The sequence below is a fragment of the Lingula anatina genome, chromosome 7, assembly GCF_051362555.1.
Source record: "Lingula anatina isolate TDL-2025a chromosome 7, LinAna3.0, whole genome shotgun sequence".
Classification (NCBI taxonomy): domain Eukaryota; kingdom Metazoa; phylum Brachiopoda; class Lingulata; order Lingulida; family Lingulidae; genus Lingula; species Lingula anatina.
The window spans coordinates 21,753,729-21,769,621 of record NC_141773.1 but is presented as its reverse complement, the minus strand read 5'-3'; the positions used below and the strand labels follow the sequence as shown (position 1 = coordinate 21,769,621).

The following is a 15,893-nucleotide window of genomic DNA, read 5'->3' as shown; positions in this document are numbered from 1 at the left end:
AGGTCTGCTACCATGCAGTGGATTGAAGCACTGCATCCCAATAAACCATGAACTTGAAGTAAAGTGGATGACACAGGACCTAGCCCCTGAAAGTGTTTTGCTATCCGTTAGTTGCAAGTGTAAAGCTTCTAAATGTGATTCCAAACTAAACATAAAAAAACATAAAAAAAAGCCTTGCTCACTGTGAGCTGTAATTTCTTTTAAATATATGCTATTCTTACCAGGCAATGGTACAATGAATTATAATGAACAAACTTCTATAAATTAAACCTCTGCAATTTAATATATACTTGAATTATAATTCAACCTTGTGCAAGCACTTAAATATTTTTTGAAATGATATCTTGAGCACTATGCAGCTACATAAACAGACTGTCTCTGTGATACATTGTAAAACTCTACACATGGGTTTTTGTTATATTTATCGATCTGAAATATGGAGTCAACTAATTTTTTTAAAGTGATTATATGCACTTTGACACACCTGAGAATTAAACTGCATTCACTCTAATTGCACGATCACTGTATAGTGTACTAGTGTGACATTATGCAATTGTAGTAAAAGTGATACGGTACACACGGGCTGAACAGCATATCTATTTGCAGTTAATGCCTGTCATCATTTAGCGAATTGAATAAATGCATTTATTTGTCCATCTTCTCTAACCTTTCTCTCACTACTGACATTGATTTTAAAAACCTATGGCATATTTTTTTACTGACAGAGACAATGTGTGGGAGTCCTTTAGCAAACATAACAAAAACCCACATGGAATTTCATTGTTTACGTCTATCAGATGTAGGTCAAGTGATCACGTGACCCCACTTCAGCTGCTTTGATTGGTTTAAAGGGTCGAACAGCAAGGCTTATCATTTTGATATTTAGACAAAGTGTAAGTGCAATTTGTTGGAAGTTGGCGCATCTTTCATGGTACGAAATGTCTTGTGAAAATTCTATTTATCTGCGTGCACAGTGAAAAGTGTCTGGCCCTATGATTCTTTTAAGGAAATAGCTTTTTTAGACACTTTTTCTACTATCAGTTAGTTGCCTATAACTGGCATTTGGAGAAATTATTCACTGGTTAGACTAAAACGCCTCTTACTACTTAATGCCCTTATTAAATTGGGCTCTGGATTAAGGTTCAATCCACTTTATGAATATGTGGGCAAACAAAAGCTGATGGGGCAACCAAAAAGTTTATCATGCTCTAAAAAGCCTCTGAAAACACCAAAAAATGAAAATGTTTAAGAATTACCATACCTTACCATATACCTTAGTGATACATTAAAATGTCGAAATTTAAAATTTGCTTACAAGTGCTTGCTTCATGTCTGTTACACATACTGGTATATATACTACTTTTTTCTTCGTTTCAGATCCAACTTCCTGGTGATGATGATTATTGTGAAATATATTGATACAAGTTGCCTCATGATGTGTAAAGAAAATGTTTTCAAGATTTTTTTACCACTGATGCTTTATCCTCTTGCAACTGGTAATTGTATTTTTAATTTCTTACACTTAAAAATTTTTGTGACATGGCAGGATAAAAAATTTTCACTAAGATTTGCATTATTTGCTGCCTTGAACTTGTTCAATGTTCTTTAATGACATTTCACATCTACAGCACATTAATGAGCATTTTTGCTGTTTCAATCACAGTTTTTAAAGATGTAGTGCTGTCTTCTTATGCCCTACAAAATTCTGCTTTAACTTCTGATATATGCCATTGCATTTAAACACAAAAAATTGTTTACTGGTACATGTACTTATGAATTTCTCGGATCCACTCTGCTTAAAATTTATACACAGTGTTACCTTACATCTGGGTTACTAAGTTACATTTTTATGATGTCGAAAATTATGGGACAAATTCATTCCATGAAAAAAATATGCTGTTGCTATTATGTTTATGCTGAGCTTGGACATAATAAGGAAAGGACTGGAAACGCGGCATCTTCCTTTGAAGCTATGTGCGTGCGGGTAAACGCCCATTGTCTAACATAATCTGTTTTGAGAGCTCCAAGGGAGCCTGAACAGCTTATTATCAAAGTAGCGTGCGATGTGCCTTAGTGAGTTTCTTTTGTTCTATTGCATTGATAACGCAATTTTCGCGGTCCTTCGTGGTTGCCCTGATACAGCATTGCCACCATCTTGCAGTTGTTAGCACATAGGCTTGCGTCAACACGTGGAAATTTGTTTCGGGTTTTCAGTATCTTTTTCCTGTTACCTCATTCTGGCATTTGTCTATACTTGTTATCGTTTCCAAGATTGTATTGATATATGGTGTTGCCGTGACCGTACCGTTAAAAACTCAAAAAGCGTTCTTGGTTTGAATAGATTGTATTTCGCTGAATAAACTGATGAAAACTGATGAAAACTTATGAAAACTAATGAAAACATAAAACTATATGATCCCGGAGACCCGTGTTGCTGAAACTGAAAATGTAAGGGCGGGATCTAAACTATATACCCGAGTGTCATGTGACATGAACACATCTCACTGACTACTCGCACTAATCACTGCTCCACGTGTTGCAGTTACATGGCTCCCCAAAAAATAACTATTTTTTTACATTAATATTACTTAAACATACATTATATTAGTGGCGTTTTAAATCAAATTGAATTGACAAGCACTAATAACCTTACACCATGGAATCCATTTACTAAATCACTAATGATTTTATATACCAGAGATATCTTTACCCTTAACCGTATTTGCAACCGTATATAAATTATAATAAACCGTAAATATAATTAATAAACTGTTTGTAAAGTATAATAATCTGTAAATATAATTAATAAACCATATACCGTATGATATCATTGATATACAATAGCATTTAATGACCTTTGACCATTAGTTTACCATAGAAATAACATTATAAATGCTTTACAACTACTACATGTTTTAATCAAACATTTACATTAAAAAACCATGTGCTCTTACATTACCTTCTAAGAAAGACGCCACAACTGTTAACTGTACTATTATCTGAAAAGTTCTAGATTATTAAATAAATAAAGATATATACTTTAACAAAAACAAACATTAAATATAGATAACCAATTAAGTATGTACAATGTGCACTTAAGACATAGCAATTACAATTTAAATTTGTTCATGCATGACATCCATATAAAATGATGATGATGCTTTGTAACAACTGAATTCCTTACTACTACACCATCAAACTCTAATTTATTAATCCAGCAAAATGCTATACTTAATTTGCAATGTATACATTTAGGTTATCAATTGGCTTTTTGACGGGGATTAAACCCTGCAATAAATCATTAATTATTATCAGTGCTTGGAACTAAAAGTACCAACTTCTGAATTGGTCTGTCTAAAAACACAATTGGATCTAATCTTCGACCAGCAGAATCTAATGCATGAGTACTCATTGCTACTTTGACTTTTCTGACATGCTCATCATCACTGGGATAAACATTTTCAACTCTTGCTAATGACCAAAGATTTCTTGGAAAATTCTCATCTTTAATCAAAACAATATCTCCAACACAGAAATTGCGTCTAGGCCTTAACCATTTTTGTCTCACTTGTAAGGTTTGCAAATTTTCTTTGCGCCATCTAAACCAAAACTGATTACATAAATACTGAACCCTTCTCCAGTGTTTTCTACAATACATGTCTGCTTTCTGGAATTCACCAGGAGGCGGGAGAATAACATTTGTTTTGGTGGTTAACAAGTGATTGGGGGTTAATGGCTCAAGGGAACATGGGTCATTTAGGTTGTCAGAGGTAAGAGGTCTGCAATTAACAATTGCGGTCACTTCATGCATCAATGTCCGTAACGACTCGTCGTTCAATTGAGACTGTGACTGCTCAAGCAGAGAAGACAAAACATTTCTCACAGTTCGGATTTGACGTTCCCAGACTCCTCCTGCATGGCTGGACGACGGTGCATTAAACTCAAATTGAATGTAATCGCATTGTCGTTCCCTCAAAAATTCTGACAAAGTATGCTGATCCATTTCACTGAGTGCTCTTTTAAGCTCGTTGTCTGCCCCAATAAAATTTGTACCACATTCTGAACGCAGCAATCGACACTGAACCAAATTCAGGCGGCTTGTAACAGCGTTTCAAATTTATAGATTCCAATGAGCGAAGACCAAGCCTCCATTGCTCCCACCGTGATCGTAGGTTGTCGGGTATGGGGTCGTCCCAGTCTAAATTCTCAGCACACAGTTCCTGTAGAATGCGCTTGCCGACCATGACAACTGGAGCAACAAATCCAAGCGGGTCAAAGATCGAGCTGATCGTAGACAATACGCCACGTCTAGTTAATGGCCTATCTTTGAGTAGTATTCTGAATTGAAGCTGGTCAACTTCTACACACCATTGAACACCAAGGGCTCTCTCAGGTAAGTACTTGTCTGCATTCATGTCAATGACATCACAGTCGTGTGCTTGATCACCAAGTGGAACTGATTGGATGACTGCATTAGAGTTCGAGATGACCTTGTGAAGACGAATGCCTCGCTTCTCACAAAGCTGTCTGGATCGGCGCAGAAGTTCTATGGCATCTGATTCAGTAGCAGTCGACTTCAATCCATCGTCCACATAAAAATTTCTGTGAATAAAGTGTTTCACATCGGAGCCGCATTCATGTTCGTGTAAACTGGCCATCTTTTTCAAAGCAAATGATGCGCAGCCGGGAGAAGAGGTTGCTCCAAATAAATGAACACACATGCGGTAGTCAACAGGTTCTGATTCAAAGTCATTGTCTTTAAACCACAGAAATCTCAAATAGTCTCGGTGTTCTTCGTTGACACGAAATTGATAAAACATTTTCTCAATGTCACACGTGAACGCGACCGTTTCATGGCGAAATCTCAGCAGAACACCAATTAGAGAGTTGGTCATGTCAGGTCCTTTCAGTAAATGTTCGTTCAACGACGTGTCCTTGTATCGTGCACTACAATCGAATACAACACGCAGTTTTTGTTTATTGTACACTCCATGGTGGGGAATATACCATGTACATTTACTGACGTCACTCGTGACTCTTTCAGCGTGTCCGTTGTCTATCAGCGACTGCATGAATTTCGCGTATTCGCGAGCGTAGTTTGGGTCCTTTGTAAAACGTGATTGCAAAGTCGACAAGCGTTTCACAGCTAATTCTCGGTCATTGGGTAGAACAGGATTCTCCTTTCTAAACGGCAATGGCATTTCGTAATGTCCGTCGTTCGTTACGTGGATACCTTTCTCGAGTATGTCTATAAACCGGCAATCTTCACGGGAAGGCGCGACAGTATCAAGCGGTTGATCGTTAAAATCGAGTTCTAGCATCTGCGCAACGTGCTTTGGTACAAATATTTCCTTGATACGATTCGGTTTGCAGAAGATCACTTTCTCGTTCATTTGGTATGACGACTTGACTTCTGGGGACACATCATGGATCATCACACGATGACTTATGAAACCTGGGTCACCATCGTAGTTAACGAGTCCCGTTCCCACTATACTCCAACCGAGGCTAGTACGAAGAGCGTAAGGGCCGTCATTCATAGGGGGTATGACCTCTCGCGGGAATAAAGCGGATGGGCAGTTGTACCCGATGAGTAAGCCTACTTCAAAGTCGCCTCGAGGAATCAATTTATCAGCAATCGGTTGCAGATGGGGCCATTGGTGGGCGATGCCGGTGGATGGAATATGATCGCGATTGGCTGGTATCACGTCTCTCGTGTAACAGGGTGGTAAGGTAATTCTCTCGGAACCGTCATATGCACGCACGGATAAACCGGAGATCTTGCTACTGTCCAAAATCTGATTACACGCAGACATGGTTGACAATGACAATTTAACAGGTGTGCCTTGTAACTGTAGGGAATCAGAAGTGTTCCTCAGAACAAAAGAAATATCTGACTGAGTGTCAAGCATGGCGTAAATGAGCTGTTCTCTTTCTGGGTTACTTTCATGCGACATCCAAACTGGCACTATCATGGTTGACTGACTGACAGAAGTACTGTTTGAAGTATTGACAGCAGTATTGACCACATTGACCTTAGTAACTGCATTCTGGCGTTGAAAATCAGGGTCATGTAACGATGTAGGGTGTTTTTTGTGACATTTTGAACAGGTAAGTTTATTCAAGCACCCTTTAGCAATGTGATTAGGCTCCAAACATGCCATGCAAAGACGTTTGCTGAATAAAAGTTGTTTTCTCTCGGATAAGGGCATTTCTAAGAAAGCACTACATTCATTCAGCTTGTGGGTTTGTTGACAATGGGGACATACCTGATCAGTGATCACAGCGAAACTTGAACCTGGTGGATGTGCACTGGTCCTTGGCGTTGGGGGATGTGACGTGTGAGTTCTCATAGGTGACGTGCATGCTGTCTCTGTCTGTGGAAAGCGAGTAGTCTGCACACTGGGACCTTCGGATTTAAGTGCCTCCCTTCCGAATACCGGGTCGTTGACTGCCTCTGATTCATGTTCAATAAAGGTGACCAAATCTGAAAACACTACAGACCTTTTTTCATCTCTGACAACCTTTGCAACAATACCCCTCCAACGGTTCTGGGAGTACATGGGGAGCTTTTTAACAATAGCTTGCATGTGTGGGGCATGATTGAGAACTTGTAAATTATGCAAATGAAGCATTGCTGAATGACACTTAACTAAATACACTGAAAGCCCCTTGAGACCAACACCATCTTCCGCTCTAACAGCGGGCCAGGCTAACAATTTATTCAAGTATGCCATTGAAATTTTGTATTCGTTACCATACTCTTTATGCAACAATTCACGTGCCCTTCTGTACCCATCTGGCATATAGAGACAACCACTTATCAATTCTTTCGGTTCACCATCTGTGTATTGATAAAGGTAGTACAATCTATCAGTGTTTGATGCAACTCTAGATTCTATTCTAGTTTCAAAAGAAATCATGAATGCACTATAAGTCAATACATCACCCTTAAACACTGGAATCTCTGGCTGCGGTAAAGGCGGGATGCACTGCACAAGATAGGGCACATCTTGTTGGCGAGGATAGAAGACCGGCGTTCCGTGAGGATCATTTGGAAGGAATGCATTTGGTACCTCTGGTCCGCGAGAAAAGTAGCCGGGTGTACCGCGAAGATAGGCTGGAAAGTCACTGGTCACGTCTTGTCGCGACTGGCGAGGAACAAAGTCTGACACACCATAGGTATCCGTATGGAGCATTTCACCTTTCGCACCGTGGGAATCCGCCGTGACAGCTACACCGTGAGGATCCTTGCCGTGAGTCACACCGTGGGGGTCCATTCCGTCAGCTGCACCATGGGGAACCTTGCCGTCAGTTACACTGTGGGGGTCCATTCCGTCAGTCACACCGTGGGGGTCCATTCCGTCAGTCACGCCGTGGGTGTCTGTGTTAACTTGACCTTGAACAGTTTCTACGTATTTTTCAGTCTTTGTTTTATCCATAGGCAGTATAAAAAGTGATTCTAGATCAGAGTTTGAGCTATCTGAATCTGTGTCAAGGGCGGCGGCTTCTGCCGCAGCGGCTGCTGCATCCTTCTGAGCCGAAATTAATTCAAATTCAGCGTCCAGCAAAGCTCTTTGGCGTTTAATTTCAGTTTGTTTCTTCACATATTCCAAATTTACCTCTAAAGCTTTCGCCTTGGCCTTGGCTTTTGCATAGGATGAAGTGGACGCTCTTGACCGTGTTTTCAGCGAAGAGATGTCAGATTTTTCCGTGTCTCCTTCCATATTCCCCGGGAATAGTTTTATTGTTGCCGTGACCGTACCGTTAAAAACTCAAAAAGCGTTCTTGGTTTGAATAGATTGTATTTCGCTGAATAAACTGATGAAAACTGATGAAAACTTATGAAAACTAATGAAAACATAAAACTATATGATCCCGGAGACCCGTGTTGCTGAAACTGAAAATGTAAGGGCGGGATCTAAACTATATACCCGAGTGTCATGTGACATGAACACATCTCACTGACTACTCGCACTAATCACTGCTCCACGTGTTGCAGTTACATATGGTGAGCTGATATATAACTGGTTTTAAAGCAATGTATCGGCCGATTCACGTTTGGTGCCATTTTCCAACGAAAGTCGATATTGAGAGTAAAGAAATTATCAACTAACATCCCCAAAATTGAGCAGACAATACCTGGTAAAATAAACATACAGGCTTGACATTTAATATGGAATATTTCAATTTTGAAGGTATGCCTAGGTAAAAATGCGTTCTTTTTTCAAAAAACTCAGGTCTCATATGAATTGCTCTTGTATGATGAGGTCATTGAGGCTTTTTACTGTATCTTCAACTTCTGAGAGTTCTTTCCATCTTTGATAATAACTCTTCATCCTAGCAACAAATTGAAACACCGTTTCCCCACTGTCAGGTTTACAGTTTCTGAATTAAACACAAAACCCTTCTTCAGTCAGCATATATCTCTTCAACAAGGCTACTTTCAAGTTGTCATACACCCCATTTCCATAGATTTTTAGATCCATCTATCCCTGCGGGGAGTCTCACTAGATTACTGTCAGCTTGGCCGGCTTAAGCGTCTGTCCCGCCTACTAAAAGCTGCAAGGGGGTAATTAACTATGGTGCCCGCTCGACTGACTGCAATTTAGCATGAACCCCCAGGGAGTTAGGTCGATCTAAATTTTAATTTCTAGATCGATCTAAATCTCTAGGAAAGCACCCATAGTTATTGGCTTCCTGGGCCGGCATACTAGAATACGCCTGCAGACCTTTACCAGTTAACAATGGGCTTAGACTCACTGACCAACTCTCTCTTGGCCACTGCTGACTAGAAGCAAAGCATTCAAAACGATCTAAAAATGCATCCATGTCATCTTTATTTTCATCAAATGCAGGTAACTTTGGGCGTGGCACCTTAACACTTGTTTCGCTTGAGGTACTTGCACTGAATTTGGTCTTCTGTTCGCCCAATTGTACCTGGAGCTTCATCTTTTCTATTTCCATATGCTCCTTCTCTAATGCCCATTGCTGTTCTTCTCACTGAAACTTTCTGTAAAGTTCTTGCTTTTCCATTTCTAATTCATGGTTTAATCTTATCACTTCCAATTCCTGTTTCTTTCTTTCATCTGCATGTACCCGTGCTCTCTCATCACGCTCTAGGTACTGCTGTTCACATTTAGCTACATACTCTCTCAACTGTTCAGCCTCATACCCTAACTTTTGACCATCACTGATGTATTTACTCGTATCCATGCTGTTTTCTAGCTGTCTATAGGTAAAATGAATATCTACTCAACTAAAGAGTGCTGCACACTACTCTATGTACAACAGTGCTTTACTAAATCACTTAAGTACACTTAGCACTCTACAGTTCTATGTCACCACACTGTATCACTACAGCACACTACCACCTACATGTACTGTTACTACACTTCACTTAATTACACTCCTGTAATTTAACACTGTTGAATATATCCATGCACTGTACTTCTTCAGGGGCGGATTTAGGCCGTCTTCTGGGTCTTCTGGAAGACGGTCAGATTTTAAAGTTTACATTGACGGGTATGTAATATTTTCTGTCGGAAGACGGTCAAAAATTGAGGACGAATTGACAAAGATAAATTGGAAGACTGTCAGAAAATATCTCTGGATCCGCCCCTGTTCTTGTAATGTAGACACAACTAAAGGTAACACTAAATCATGATACCAACACATTACTTCTCTTTGTAATATGAACACTACCATTAGGTACAACCGGATCACTGCTAACCACTGTTAGACAGTACCAACACATTACACACTTTTGTAATGCACAACACTACTGTCACTGATAACATTTAATACCCCGTTCACACTACAGTTGCCAAAATGCGCATTTCTATAATTCGGATTTTTCGTAAGGAATCCGATTCAGTATTGCGTTCACACTCGCTGAGCGAATCCGAATCCCACGTTGAAAATTTCAGGTTTAACTTCCTGTTTTGAACACTCGCGCATGCGCCGCACAGGAAATCTTAAAATATCAACAAAAAATTGTGACGACAAATGCAACTCAAAAGACATTCCAGCATTCTTGAGAAGTATAAGGTGGCAAAATAAGTTTGTTTCCTCATGTTGTAGTGAGTGGTGACCTCCAAATACGTTTGGTGCAATCGCTAAAGTAATAAACCAGCGTTCATCATTCTTATCTGCACACATGCGCAGTAAGTTCTGTTCAGGTGTCGATTCCGGTAAGTTATCCGGATCACGCTTAGAAATCCACCTCGCTTGCAGGATTTTGAAAATGCGCATTTTCAAAATCCTCCTGCGTTCACACTACTGCATTTATTCGAATTGTGACCTAATTCGCAACTTATCCGGATAACTGAGCGTAGTGTGAACGGGGTATATGTGTCAGTTGATCAACTTGAATAAACACTGTCAGCTGCATGGGCTATAACGTTCATTACACCAGTCCACATCTAGTATCACACGGCACACAACTGTAGCTGACAGTATGATAGTATATATTCCAGTCAGTTCGTTTCATTACACCGAGCATCGCACAGTTGTCATAGTTATCAAGGCTGCAACTCACGGCACATGTTGAAATCAGTTGTTCCACAGTCAGCATCGTTCCGCTGTCTTTATTCAGCTCTCGGACGAGCCCCCAAATTGTCAGGGAAACAACAGCGCATTTACATATGTTCTGAATGTCTCCTTTATTATTTTCGAAAGTTTAAGATTTTCCACTGAATAAAGATCAGTTATCAGATTATCACAGTACATAACATAAGAGTAACTAATGCAATGTAACAGAGAGGTGCACGTGTACTTGCCGCCAATTCCTATCTTGGTTAGTTTATGCCGTAACTTGGTGCATTTATGGTATCAAAGCATCGATTGGCCCCGACTCTCCTCTCTTCTCTCCATTTTTCGATCTCCACACCCAGGAGAGCTTAATTCTCTGACAACCCATTTGACTATGATTTGATAGGGGGAACCTTATTGTAACAGCTCTCAATATACTTTATTTACGAACCCGAGTGTACTCTGTGTGTGAACATGGCAGAAGCAAGAAACGAATGTCTTTTAATAAATTACAAATAAATAAAATTAACTTAATGCTGAACTGAACTAACATAGAAAAATTTAAATGAACAAAATTAATTAACTAAAAATACTTACTAAATTTCTAAACTAAATAAGAATGAAAATAAATGATAAGCACTGAAATTATTAAACAAAATAACTTAGAGAAAATAAAAATATTAACACAAAGAAAATGAAAACCAAACCAATCAAGTCTATCATACCTGTGTGTGAACATGGCAGAAACAAGAAATGAATGTGAAGAGGGGCGTGTTTTATATAGAAACGAAGACACACGGACACAAACGATAAGTCACGAACACACTTCTCTACAACCACAATCATACATCATACATACACATGTTAAATCAGGATCAATTTTAGGCTGCATGGTGAGATTGCCGGTTCGCACAGAGCACTTAATAGCAGATAACTTACAGAACCAAGGGAATGAGCAGCTGCTTGGTCATCAAAATCGCTATATTTGAACCACATAGACAATATGTGGGTATACCATTACTTGCCGAATCAACGGCTTACATGTCCTACAACAAAACTGAACCAAATTGAACAAGTTTTGACAGATGCGTGGTATGTTATTCCAGATTGAACTCTAAAAAACCTACAGATAATTTTTTATGTACAGACACAGATGTGTCTGTACATATAGCCATCATCTGCGTCTGTCGTCGCCGTCGCCGTCGTCGCTGTCGCCGTCGTCGCCGTCGCCGTCGCCGTGCACTTTTACCGATAACACGATAAGTGGAAAACCATTTTGCCTTTTGATTTGAAACTTGCAGAACTGATGAATATTCATAATACGCAGGTCAAGTTCGAAAATCAGCATGATCGGGTCACTCTTAGGGAATTTATGCTGTTTTTTCATTTTTTTCAACATATATGCAGCACCGATAACACGATAAGTGGAAAACCATTGTACCTTTTGACTTGAAACTTACAGAACTGATGAATATTCATAATATGCAGATCAAGTTCGAAAATCGGCATGATTGGGCCATTTTTAGGGAATTTATGCTGTTTTTTCACTTTTTCAGCATATATGCAGCACCGATAACACAGTAAGTGGAAAACCATTTTACCTTTTGGCTTGAAACTTACAGAACTGATGAAAATTCTTAATACGCAGGTCAAGTTCGAAAATCAGCATGATTGGGCCATTTTTAGGGAATTTATGCTGTTTTTTCACTTTTCAATATAAATGCAACACTGATAACACAATATAAGAAAAACGGATCGGCCAATTGGCATTATATTCACAGGAGTGGTCAATCTTACTAAAATGCAGGTTGAGTTCGAAAATCAGCATAATCAGGCCATTATTTTAGAAGTTATACTGTTTTTTCACATTTCCTCAGATTCAATTATTAGGCATGTTAACAGTCTCATTATTGAACTAATTAGATGCGTAAAAGTGTTTGTTTGATATTTCCTGCATCTTTACAACATTGTTAGTTGATTATGTAAAAAACATGGTAAACTTGTTATCATGTATTGTGTAATAAAGTGTCAAAATGGAAATAAACTCATATCATTGCAGTTTGTCAGATTCAATCATCCACTATGTTCAGAATCTCAGAATGGAGGAAATTGGACATTTAACACTGTTCTATTGATACTTTTCCCATCTCATCAATTTTCTTAGTTGGTCATATAAAAATGGCAGTAAAATGTTTATTTTGTTTTATGTTAAAAAAGTGTTAAAAATGGAAATAAACCCATTTCAGGACAGTGCTGTCTTGTTTACATTTTGGCATTTTCAAGATGTGACTTTGAAGTTCCATGGGCCTGAAGACCTTTGCTTGTCATGTTTTCTGAATGTCCATGTTACTAATATTTTATTAATAACATTTGATGGTTATTATGCTGTTAAACATTATGTAACGTTGCATCAAAATTTGAAGAAACCCCTATTTAGGGCACTGCTCCTATGATGACCATTTAAGGGAAAACATGTCACTTGCTGTTCTCAAACTTACAAGAAAGAAACATGGGTCTAACATACAGCCTCAGTAGGCAATGCAGTCTGTTTGGTAAATTTTCCTGGCAATTTAACAGTTTTTTGTGAAAATTTAATTTTTCACTTATTGACATTTTCAAGGTGCGACTTAGAACCTCCACGGGCTTGAAGACCCTTGCTAGTCACATTTTCTGAAAATCCATGACACATATATTTTATCATTTAAAATTGATGGTCATTATGCTGTTAAGCATTATGTAATGTTGCATCAAAATAGAAGAAAACACAATATTTGGTGCTGCTGCCATGATGACCATTATGGGAAAACGGTGTTACTTATTACTGTCAAACTTTCAAAAAAGGAAACACAGGACTAAAATGCAGCCCGAGTTGGAAAAGCAGTCTAATTGGCTTCTTTTTCTGGAAGTTATACACTTAATGAAGTATTCATTATCTTTTTGGCATATTCATTGTGGGACTCAGAGCTCCCATGGACATGAAGCCTAATGGTAATCAAATTTTCTACATGTCCATGCTATTTATAGTCAATAATCAAAAATTGGTGATAATTATTCTATAATTTATTATGTAATGTTACATCAAAATTGACAATAATCTTTTTGCACTGCTACTGCAAACATTATGAAAAGAAAACTGTGTTACTTATTATTATATTTAACTTATAAGTACGATTTTTAGGATTGGCATGCAGTTCAAATTAGAAAGCCAGGTCAATTGGGTCATCATTTTTATTAAATTTATGCATTTTTTGTGAAATTTTCATTTTTCTCATTCTGGCACTTTCTAATTGAAAACTTGAACTCTGATGGGCCTGGAGCCTTATGCTTTTACTTTCATCAGCATTACCTGTTGTGCATAATTAAAATTTTATGTTGACTGTGCAGTTAAACATAATGTATTATTGCATCAGAATTGGGCAGTCTCCTGTTTTTGTGTATTATTGTTTTCTGCTTTTCTTAAGGTGTGACTTATGGGCCTGAAGACCTTTGATAGACAAATTTGTGTGGTCAGTCTGTTAATTCCCCTTGGGTATTCACAAGGCTAATTTCAGTGCTATAAACTCATTTACCTAATTAAGTAGCCATTAATTGAAATTTCATAAAGCACACTTGTTGATATTTCCCTGTTAAGCTCTCTGCTAGATAACATAGTGTCCATAATAAGGAAGCAGTGAATAACAGCTTCATTAGAATTATATTTTTGTTGTTTCTATTTAATTTTTTCTCCAACACTGGCATTTTTAAGATGTGATTTTTAACTCCCATCCACCTGAGGCTGTGCACATTTTCAGTATTTCCACATAAGCAGCTGTATTGGTATTTATGTCTTTAAACACGATGTAATATTATTTTATGCACTGTCATCATTTTTCATATATAGGGACTTTCATCATGTGAATTTTAACTCTCATGGTCCTGACATTGTAATCTTATTGAAAGGGTGGATTAAGACCATCTTCTGGGTCTCCTGGAAGACAGTCAGATTTTACAGTTTATATTAACGGGTTTCTGTTGGAAGACTATCAAAATGGAGGATGGATCAACAAAGATACTTTGGAATACTGTCAGAAAATATCTCTGAATCTGCTCCTGTTATTGACCATGTTACCTGTTGTGCATGATTAAAAATCAGTGTTGACTGACTGTGCTATTATAAGCATTTATTATTGCATCAAAATTGACATAATGACCTATTTTGCATCTTTTTTTTTCTGTTTTTTGTCTGTACATTTGACAGCTTTGCTGCCTTGTTTTTTTTACAGATAATCTCATGTCAAGTCCAGTGCAGGGATGTTTCAAACGAACCCGAAAATGCAATAAGCACATGCAAGCGCAAACTGTACAAATGGAACAACAAAAAAGCAAATAGGCTCCTTGATAATTTACAAAATGATAATATTTTTAGTTTAGGCCATTTCAATTACTTATTGCATATGAATGATGTGAACAATGCTGAACAAATGTTAGAAGGTCTACTACAACGGTCAGGTACTCTCTTCTTAGCCAGGGAAAACAAAGTTCAAAGAAATCAACCTAGGTGGTGGGATCAAGAATGTGATTTATTAAAACAACTTAAATTCAAATGCCTCAATGATTTTAGGAAGTCAAATAATCAAAATGATTTTAAAAAATATAAGGAATGTAAGAGTAAGTTTAAGGCACTTTGTGAAATGAAGAAAAACTCTTACACTGCAAAGGAAGTCGAGCAATTGCACGCTTTAAAAACCACAAAGGAAATGTGGAATTATATGAAGTCTCTGAAAAGTGCTCAGTCTATTAAAAAGAATAATATCAGCCCACAAGCATGGCAAAATTATTTTTACAAGTTATTAAATGAAAATGTAAATGACATCGAAAAGAGCTTCATAACATATATCGAACAGTATACTGAATGGTTTGAGCACATACAGCCTTTAAATAGTTGCAATACTCTAAATGAGCCATTCACTATGGATGAACTATCAAATGTTGTACGCACCATGAAAAATGGAAAATCTCCAGGTCCTGATGGATTAGTGATTGAAATGTTTAAATATGGCTTCAACCATTTATCACCACTGTTGTTAAATCTTTATAATACTGTATTAATAAGTGGAAAATTTCCCTCTAGCTGGTGCAATGCCATTCTGTATCCATTGTTCAAAAAAGGAAATGTAAATGTGGCAACAAATTATAGAGGAATTGCGCTTTTGAATGTCATGGGAAAAATATTTATGAAAATTTTGAGTAACAGATTTAATAATTGGGCAGTGGAAAATAATACAACGATCGAAGCTCAGGCTGCCTATAAAATTGGTTACTCCACTGTCGATCACATTTTTACATTGCAGGGTTGCGTACAAAAATACTTAAGTCGAAGA

At 37.9% G+C, this 15,893-nt stretch overlaps 2 protein-coding genes across 2 annotated transcripts; both read right to left on the bottom strand.

Moving 5' to 3' along the window:
- Positions 1 to 2,294: 2,294 nt before the first annotated feature.
- On the bottom strand, positions 2,295 to 8,009 carry LOC106173712 (uncharacterized). The gene has a single exon (XM_087017998.1). It carries the CDS (start codon positions 7,725 to 7,727, stop codon positions 4,020 to 4,022), a length of 3,708 nt encoding a protein of 1,235 aa, XP_086874124.1. The 5' UTR covers positions 7,728 to 8,009; the 3' UTR covers positions 2,295 to 4,019.
- A 234-nt stretch (positions 8,010 to 8,243) lies between these two features.
- On the bottom strand, positions 8,244 to 9,448 carry LOC147760880 (uncharacterized). Its single transcript, XM_087018100.1, has 2 exons — positions 8,684 to 9,448; positions 8,244 to 8,388 (listed from the first exon to the last, which is right to left on the bottom strand). The coding sequence occupies exons 1-2, from the start codon at positions 8,965 to 8,967 to the stop codon at positions 8,244 to 8,246; spliced, it is 429 nt and encodes a 142-aa protein (XP_086874226.1). The 5' UTR covers positions 8,968 to 9,448.
- Positions 9,449 to 15,893: the final 6,445 nt, after the last annotated feature.